At 63.2% G+C, this 8,940-nt stretch overlaps 1 protein-coding gene across 1 annotated transcript in view; it reads right to left on the bottom strand.

Moving 5' to 3' along the window:
- HRH3 (histamine receptor H3) overlaps positions 1-3,789 on the bottom strand; it is a 7,320-nt gene extending 3,531 nt beyond the window's left edge. The window contains exons 1-4 of the mRNA XM_024750179.1: positions 3,677-3,789; positions 3,276-3,424; positions 2,645-2,822; positions 12-368 (exon numbers count right to left, since the gene is read on the bottom strand). Of these exons, the coding sequence (XP_024605947.1) occupies positions 12-368; positions 2,645-2,822; positions 3,276-3,424; positions 3,677-3,789 (797 nt within the window). The remainder of the gene's footprint in view (positions 1-11; positions 369-2,644; positions 2,823-3,275; positions 3,425-3,676) is intronic.
- Between the last annotated feature and the right edge of the window lie 5,151 nt (positions 3,790-8,940).

Below are 8,940 nucleotides of genomic sequence, written 5' to 3'. Positions count from 1 at the left end.
CTGCGTTCAACCTGCGCTCGCACACAGGAGCCAGCCTCTGGACCGCGCGGCCTGCCCCGTGCCCTCGGCCCCGGTGACCCCTGGCCGGCCCTCGTCGGGAGCCGGGGCGTCTGCGGGGATCTGGAGTGCGGGTGAGGGGAAACACCTGCGCCCGCGTTCGGGGGAACTTGCCCCACGGGACCCCTCCTCGTTTCACGCTTCGGGCAAGCAGTTCTCGGAGAAAGGAACCTCCCGAGGAGAAAGGATAGGAGAGGTCTCCGATAGCCGTGCCCGAGCCAGGGGTTCGCTCCGCACCCCCGTATGCGTGGGACTCGACTCTGAATCTGAGTCTCCCCGTGGGCAGCACCCAACGCAGCGTCCAGGGTGACCTGCAAGGCGCAGACAGATGTGGAGTTACATAAGGGAAAATGGGGAACCAGCGGACCCAGCTGGGAGGGGAGCGTGCCCACCCTGGGCTCAGGCGGCCCTAGTTTGAAGGGAGAGCGACCATCTGCTCGGAACCCAGCCACGGGTCCCCCCCGGTGGACAACGCAGTGGGGCGGTCAGTGCTTCAGGGACCGACGAGCTCACTGCGCTCGGGGCGCAGCCGGGGCGGCGCGCTGCGTTAGCGCCTGCGGGAGGGTTTGGGGGGAGGAGAGGCGGCGGGAGGGAGCGCCTCCTCCGCCCAGGCACAAGCGCTCAGATAGACTGGGTCAAGGACGAGACACACGCAGCGAGACAGACAGACACGCCCACATGCAGACACACAGACTCCCACAGACCAGGGAAACAGCCGCCCAGCGTCAGGCTGGGGACCCACGAATGGCAGTTTGACGCGCACACATCAGACCCAGACAGCGAGGGAACAGCGCCCGAGGGAGAGGGAAGCAGCGGCGCTGCTCTGTCGCCAGCAGCGCACATTTGCCGAAGCCTCAAAGAGGAGAGAAAAGTGCGCGTCTGCGTGCGGGGGTGGGGGCTGCAGGGGGACCCCAGGCGCCGGCACACCGGCACCCGTACTTGCAGCAGCTTCCTGGTCACGCTGGGACCCACCGCTCCCCCTAGCCCCGACGTGCTTTAGAAACTTCGGGGAGTGAGGGAGGGGTGCTGGGTTCCCCTACCCCCTCCTCAGGGCTGACTGCAGGGAGGAGACCCCAGCCCCTCACCCCAGCCCCAGGGGATCCACGGTTCTATGGCTTCTCGCGGCTTGCGCTGGGGGAGAGGTGTGGGGCTCCAGCTCCCCCTCCCAGAAGCCCTCTCTGAGTAGCTGGCTGTACCCCTTCCACCAGCAAGCCCTGCTCCTCGTGCAGGCTCCCCCAGCTCCCCAACTTGCATGGTGGGCAGGGCTGTGCCAGGACTAGGCACCAGTTGGTGGTTAGACGAGCCAAGGTGGAGAGCTGCTGGAGTCCAGCATGGTGCCGCTGGACCCCATCGCGCTCGCCAGCAGCTCCCTGCCGCCTGGACCCCGCCAGAGCCTGCTCCTCCACAAGCACCCCAAGGCCGGCTCTGGCCAGTCAGTGCTTCAAGGGTGCACCCGCGCCCCATCCCAGGCCTCTGGAGATGGAGTTGGATGGGGCGTGGGAGGGGGCCTGGCTCTCTCCTCACTGGCTGGGAGCCCCCTCCCATCCTCAGTTCCGGTCCAGAGTGGGGGGAAGTCTGAGCAGAGGGCAGCCCCTTTATAGTCTCAGTCAAGCTGGGGCCCGGTTGTCCTTGTGGCCTTTAGTGTTCGCGAGCTTTCCTTGGCAGTCTCTCAGCCCGCAGCAGCTAGAGTGGGGGATTCAGGGGATGGACTCAGTTCAGACCCTGGCACTTGGGTGACTTGGGAGAGTTACCAAATTTCTCTGAGTGTGGAGACCTTCCTCTTGAAATGGAGGCCATCAGGAGGAGAATCACAGCTGGCCCAGAGGTCTGAGGATGGCCATGGCCACGGGTGGCGAGCGCCCCCTGTTGGCACTTAACACGCATGACCTCATCAGCCGCCACCCCCACCCCGAATTCAGCATACAATGTGGGTAGGACCAGCGGCCTGCACAGAGCCCAGAAAGCTACCTGCCCAAGGTCACACAAGGCCAGAGGCCCCTCTCTTGATGGTTACACCCCTGGCGCAGCCCTGAGATCAAGGCCCCTGACCTTGCAAATAGTATACTAACTCTTGGGGCTTTGACCTTGTCGGGACAGGAGCCTAGAGTCCTCTGGGCTGGGCCCAACTTGGCTAAGGCAGTTTGGGGTGAATGAGGCAGGTCCCCACGTGACTGTCCACAGGGCATCTTGCCCTGAGGTCTCTGTCTCAAGGAGTGGGTATTCAGGCCCCAGGATGGCAGGGAACGCTCCAAGACCCTAGGAAAGGCTGGCTGAGCGTTGGGGTACATGGGCCCCTATTCTCAGCTCACCTGGACACCCCCAAAGAGCGTGGCCTGGGGACCTAGTTTCTCCATTTGTCAAAACAGCCAGCATTTGGGGTTCAAAATGTCCAGTCCCAGATGACCTAAGCCCTAGATTAGTGAAATCAGATCCCCTGCACACCCCTCACACAGGAAATAGCTCATCCACTGATTGATCAGTTGATTCGTTCATTCAGCCCCCAAGATCTGCAGGGGTGACAGCTGAGGAGGGCTGTAGGCTGGAGAGTGGAGGGGCCCCGAGACCCGCTGCAGCGGCGACGCCTCACCCACCTCCCTCCTGCCGCGTGGAGCAGAGAACCTGCAGCAGACGTGTGCTGCTCAGAGGCCCCTCCACAGGGAACTTGCTGGCAGGAGGGCCGGTGACCGCCCCAGCTGACAGCAGCCTCTTCCTGGGCATCTGGTCAGCAGCTGTCGTGTGGGACTCCTCTGTGTGCAGTGTCTGCTCTGGGGCCCCCGTGGGGGGCTGAGACTTTCCCGGGGGGCTCCCCCTTCCTACCTACCTTCTCCCTGCGCACATGCCAGGCCCACACTGCGGGCTGAACGCTCGTCACCTGCTCCCTTTGTCTTTCACAGATGTCCCCACCAACCTCTCGACCTTGGACCCTGTCTCCGCGTCTGCTTCCTGGGGGACCCAAGTTGACACAGGCTGCGTTCCGGTTCTGGAAGGATGGCCAGGGAGTCGAGCCAAGACCTCCAGGAGGCAGCCAGGTGGAGATCTGGAGGGAGCAGCGTTCCAGGCAGAGGGGACCGCGGGAGCAAAGGACAAGGTGGGTGGGGGCGCGCGTGCGTCTGTGGCGGCTGTGGGGGCGGGGCGCGGGGAGGGCAGATGTGATGCTTCACGCCCTGTGCAGACGCTGAGGGAGGCCCGGGAGGGTTTTGAGACGCAGTGAGACAGGCCTCCCTGCTTCAGGGCAGAACAGTCTCCAGCAGGGCGAGGGGAGAGCCGAGAGGCCAGTGGGGAGGCTGCTGCTAGGCTCCAGGCGAGGACGACGGTGGCCGTGGGGGAGGGGAGACCCGGGCAGATTCTGGGTCGAAGCCGACAGGAGCTGTGTGAGAGAAAGACGACGGGGTCAGGGCTGACTCCAGGGTTTTGGCTCAAATGCCTCGAGGGTGGCGTTGACACGAATGAGCTGGGGGTCTGTGGGAGGAGCGGGTTGGGGGACAAGGGGGTGCTCAGATTTGAGCGTGTTGAGATAGATGATATGGCCCATTGGACCTCCTGGGGGAGAGGTCATCAGGCCCCCAGGCCCAGCCCCGGCCCTGGAGTCCGAGGCCTGGCCCAGGAGCAGCCCGCTCACCTCTTCTGGGTCTGGGGCCAGAGGAGCCCTGGGCTGGGGAGACACAGCTGTTCGTGCCGGAGTCTGAGCAGCAGGAAGCTGTCCTGGTCGTCCGTGGTCACGGTCACGGTCATGGGGCAGCGGGCTCCGCCTCCAGCTGCCCCACTGAGCTGGGAAACCTCTCCTTCCTCGGAGCGCCTGCCCTGCGCCGGCGCCCACGGAGCCCTACCCTGCTGCACGGGACGCGGCCCCCTAACGAGAAATAACGAGGGGAGTGGAGTGGAGCCGCGGTGGCCCTCTGCCCGGCGACTCTCCTGCTCTTATGGCCAAGGCACATTTGCTGGAGCGCTTGCCAGCGTTCTGGCTCTGGTGCCATGACACCTCTTTAGAGGAACCTCTGTTTGCCTTCTCCCTTCCTGCAAGAGCTCACTGGAATATGGGGATATGCAGGTTTTTCTTTTTTTGTTCCTTGTCCTCTTTTTTTTCTTTTCCTGGTGACATTCTGAGCCAGCTCCGGGTGCGCCCTGATGAGCTCAGGGCCTGGTGTGATCAGCATGTCTCCCAAGGTCACCGCTTTGGAATAAAAGCTGAGTCTGACTTCCCTGCCTTTAGAGACAAGGCTGAATTGGGCCCATGGCCCAGGTGGCAGGAAGGAGAGAGAGGACAGGAGAACCAGGGATGCAGTTGCTGTGGTCTGGCCTCAAATGACGAAAACCAACTCAAAAAAGCCTAAGGAAAGGAATGTTTATTGTTGCCCATGGCTGAAAAGTCCAGGAGGTGGGCTTCAGACACAGCTGCATCCAGGAACTCAAAGAACAACTTCTCTTTCCACCTGTCTTTTCCCTGCGTCCACCTCATTCCCAGAAGGGAGTGTCCCCCTAAGATCTCTTTCTTGAAGCTCCAGGCTGCTCTCCTATGCTCTTGTCCATTCCCCAGAAGGAAGACAGGGCTACCAACAGCACCCAAAATTAGCCCCCTTGGCTTGGCTTGGACAGTCATGGTGGCCGGCTGGGGCAGCTTTGTTTGAGCTTACAGCAATATGGTCAATGTCACTTGAACCCCAACCTGGGCAATCGTCCCCTGTGGGTCCCGTGTGCCTGTGCCGCTTCCCCTGGCAGTGCCTTTCTTTGTTGGCAGTGTCCAGGGAGCCCCTGCCTGGTCCTGGGGGGACAGCGGGCCTGGGCACTGAGAGCTCGGTTGGAGGTCCCCGAGATGAAGCTCACGGGTTGGGGGCAGGCGGGGCAGTGGGACTGGGGACTGCGGAGACGGCCTTCTTCCTGGGCATCTGTGTCTTCTGCTTCCTGGCTGCTGTGAGCACAGGGCCCAGCGTGAGAATGAGGGCGAGAGGGTGAGGGACGAGGGGCAGCTCTCCGCACACCAGACACATCCGACCACAGAGCCTGGGCCGGAAGGTTCTGGAGTCCTCCCCAGTGGCGACCCGCAAGAAGGAAGCTGGCAGCCCTCCCTCCCGGCCTGCGCCCCCCTCTCCTGCAGCCAGTGCTGCCAGCTTAGAGGCAAGGTCACCCCCATCCCACGGCCTGCGTCAGTGGCCCCCAGAAAAAAGAGCTCTGGGGCCTTGGTGTCCAGGCGGGGGGAGCGGAGAGACTCAGGTGCAGGGACTCAGAGGCTGGAGAGAGCACAGTTTGGAGAGCTGATGGGAGGGGGACTTGACCCTGGGTCTGAATTTCCTCACCTATTGCCCTTTCCTCCTAAGGACGGCGCCAGTGGAGATATTAACCACGAGAAAAGGGGCTCTCGGGAGGGGCTCTCTGCAGGAGGTCTGATCTAAGGGTGCGCGAACAGCTGCGGGGGAGGTGCAGGGGCAACTGGGGTGGGGGCCAGAGGTAATAAATGCTCTTCTCTAAGGAAAGAGGCCCCCTCACCCCCAGAAGCTCCCTCTGCATGACTCAGGTGTGGTTCTGGATGTGCCCACTTCCCAGGTTGGCAGTTAAGTATCGATATTTGCCGAATGAATGAATGAAACTGCTTGCATCTCTGCAGGTTCTCTCCATGCACTAAGAATGCATAAGCCAGGCTTCCCTGGCGGTCCAGTGGTTAGGACTCCACGCTTCCACTACAGGGGGCACGGATTCGACCCCTGGTCAGGGAACTAAGATCCGTCATGCTGCGTGGTGTGGCTCCCCACCCAGAAAAAAAGCATAAGCCATGGAGAAGCAGGAAAGAAGGGTGAAGGTGGACCTTCGTCCAGGGTGCCTTCTCCAGAGCCCTGGGTGGGGCTAGGTGTCAGCTGGCATGGGGCCTCAGAAGGGCCCTCAAATCCAGCTATGGGGGGCTGGCCCCAGCCTGGGAACCTCCCTTGCATCCCCAAGAGTGTTTGGTGGGGCTTCCCGTGGCTGTGACCCAGCTGTGCCATGTGTCAGCAGGGCTGGGGACCTGAGCCAAGCTCAGACCATGAGTCCCGGCCAGGACTCTCCAGGGCCTGTGGACTAGACCCTGATCAGACCCTGGGTAGTAAGCATCAAACCCCTCGGGGTGGTCGAGCCTGGCCATGGGTGGAGACAGGCTGCTCTGATGAGGGCCCAGCCTTGGGGCTCGTGGAAGTGGGTGAGGGGGGGAGCGTGGGCCCGCGTGTGTAAGCGGGGGAAGGGATGGTGCCCAGCTCTGCCCAGCCCGGGCCCAGGGTCCTCGTCTATGCTGCAGCTGCCCCCGCCCCCGGAGCTTCCTGCCGTGGACTCGGCCCCTCAGCCTTTGCTGCAGGGTGACGGGTGGGGACTGAGCCACGCCTTTGTCTGCACTCCTGCTGGCCGTGGCTGGCTGCCATCCGCCAGCCCTTGGAGGCCCTGCCCCCCAGAGCCTGTCCGTGCTCTGCGCCCTGTGCCCCGCAGCACCACTGTCACAGCAGGTCAGAGCCCGTGTACATTGGCCCTGTCTCGCCCTCCCTCAGGCCTCCTGTCCCCTGCTGGGCCCCTCTCGCGGTGGACAGGTCAGGTGGCCCTGGTGACAGTGCTGACGAGGCAGACGGGGCCTGGTGACCCCAGTCCATTGTTCAGACCCCAGGCCTGGGGTTGAGGCTGGGCGGGCGGGGATGGGGGCAGCATGCTCCCTACACGGGCCAGAGATGCTCTCCCCCTGGTTGGAGCAGCTGAGGTCACAGTGCGGGTAGGGTCATCCGTCTGGGACAGGGGACGGGGGCGCCGCTGGGCCGGGCACGCTGGGGGCCACCCTGGGGCTCTGATTCCTGTGCACGAGCTTCCTGTCTGGCTGCTGCCCTGCTCTGCTCGGGGGGTGAGGCTGAGAGGCCGACAGCCCCCTCCCCAGACCCCGTCAGGGTCCCCAAGGCCCAGTGCCGGCCCTGGAACCACAGCCCACCTCCCTCTCTTCCCAGCAAACACACCCCTGCCCCACGCCGCCCTCCCCTGCCAGCCCTCAGGGGTACTCCAGGTCTCCCGACCTGGCCTGTGCTGTTCTGTGCTGGGGTCCAGAGAGCGCGTGTGCACGTGTGTGCACGCATGTGCAGGTGTGTGTGCCATGCACGCACGGTGCCAGCCCCGGGCAAACACGCGGGGCCCTCACCCTGCACGGGGGGTCGGAAGGAGGGGTCCACTCTGGGAGCTGCCTCCTGTGGGAGAGGCCAGGCCCCAGGGTTGCACCTCTGTTTACTCCCCGAGTCCCCCGGGACTCAGGTGGCTCCTTGCGGGGGCCTGTGTCTGTCAGGAAAATAGTGAAAGAGCTGACCGTCTCCGTGCTGGGGCACAGGGTCCAGTTGATGAAGACGTCCCCCGAGTTCTCGAGGAGGAAGGAGGGGAACTGGGGCAACTCCCAAGGCGTGTCTGCGTGTGCCGTTAAGTACATACGTGTGTCTGTGTGCACGTAGGTGTCTCTGTACATGTGTGTCTCTTGTGTTTTTTAGTGTGTCTACGTATGTGTGCATGTGGGCCTGGCTGCGAGTCTTCGTGTGGGTGTGGGTGTGACCGAGTGCACACGTGCATACATGTGTGTCCGTGGGTGTGCTTCTGACCTGAGCCGGGGTAGGGCTCCTGAAGGAAGCTAGGAAGCTGGCACTCATCCTCCTTCCCGCCATGTAGGGACAGGTCAGGTCACAGAAATGTGCCCTCCCTCCGCGGGTGGCCCTGACTGCAGGACCAGGTCCTGGGCCCGGGGCTGGGGTCAAGGGATTGCTCTAGAGTGGCCCCCCTGCCCCCGGGCTGGGCACAGATGTCAGTCACTCGGCTGCACAGGCACACACAACTGGAAATCACAACACGGAAACAAGTGCGCAGCCCCCCGGCCCGCGGGCGGGGGCGCGGCTGCGGGGCAGCAGGCTGGGGTCCCGGAGGAGCACCTCCCGGGTCTTGCCCTGGGGGCTGGGGGAGCTTTGCTTGGGAAGCTGTTTGCTTTTCTTAGGACACGCTGGCCCGGTGGTTGTGCTGGAAGACTGGCCTAGGGCCACGAGCAGAAAGTGGCAGTGCTGGGCTGTGACTAGGAACATGAAGTCCCTGCCCCCGGTCCCTGACCGGAGCCCTGCCTTCTGCAGGGGCACAGCGGGGCCGCCTGGGTTCTCCCACGGCCCTGGGTGTTGGTCACCCCAGTGAGACCCCTGCCCACTTCCCCATGTCCCTGCCAGACCTCAGTTTGGGTCCACCTTTTCCTGGCATTGCATAATCCTCTCACATTTTCTAAATTTGCTCAGCTGATTCATGCAGAGCCGGAAAGGTCACGTGACAAGTACCGAAGTTCACAGGAAGGTTCTTCAGTAGGAAGCCCTGATGGACAGAGGAAGGGCCCAGAGGCCTGTCCTGATAGGTAGCCGTCCTCCCCACGCGCGGAGAAGGGGGCATGGAAATCCTGGCTCAACAGGGCACGCGTCTGACGGTTCACTGGTGGTGGACCTCCTTCAGGCATGGCTGGATCCAGGAGCCTGACTGCTCCTGTCAGAGCCTGTGTCTCCCAGCCCTGCTCTCCTCTCAGGCAGCCACTCCCCTTGGTGTGGCCCCTCCAGGCTGACAGCTCACAGCTCACAGCCCTGACAGCAGATGCAGGGGCCCTTGCCCAAGCCCATGGCCTGACTGCTTATCTCAAAGTTGAGGCAGTGATGTCCCAGGTTCCAGTCACGTGCGTGCCAGAGGTGGGGTCAGCCTGTGAGTGGGGGTCCCCACAGGAGGATTTGGGGCTGTTCCTAGAAGACAGGGGTGGATGCTGTGCAGAGCAACTGGATGCTTGCCACGGGGGGCCACGCTCATGCCCTCCAAGGGCCCCACCACTGGGGAACCTGAGGCTCAGAGAGATGCTCTGTTAGCAAGTGGCAGAGCCTGGACTTGAGTGGG

The sequence above is a fragment of the Neophocaena asiaeorientalis genome, unplaced genomic scaffold, assembly GCF_003031525.2.
Source record: "Neophocaena asiaeorientalis asiaeorientalis breed wild unplaced genomic scaffold, Neophocaena_asiaeorientalis_V1.1 scaffold606, whole genome shotgun sequence".
Taxonomy (NCBI): domain Eukaryota; kingdom Metazoa; phylum Chordata; class Mammalia; order Artiodactyla; family Phocoenidae; genus Neophocaena; species Neophocaena asiaeorientalis.
Note: the sequence above shows the minus strand (reverse complement) of the source record. Positions and strands in the feature narration are given on the sequence as shown.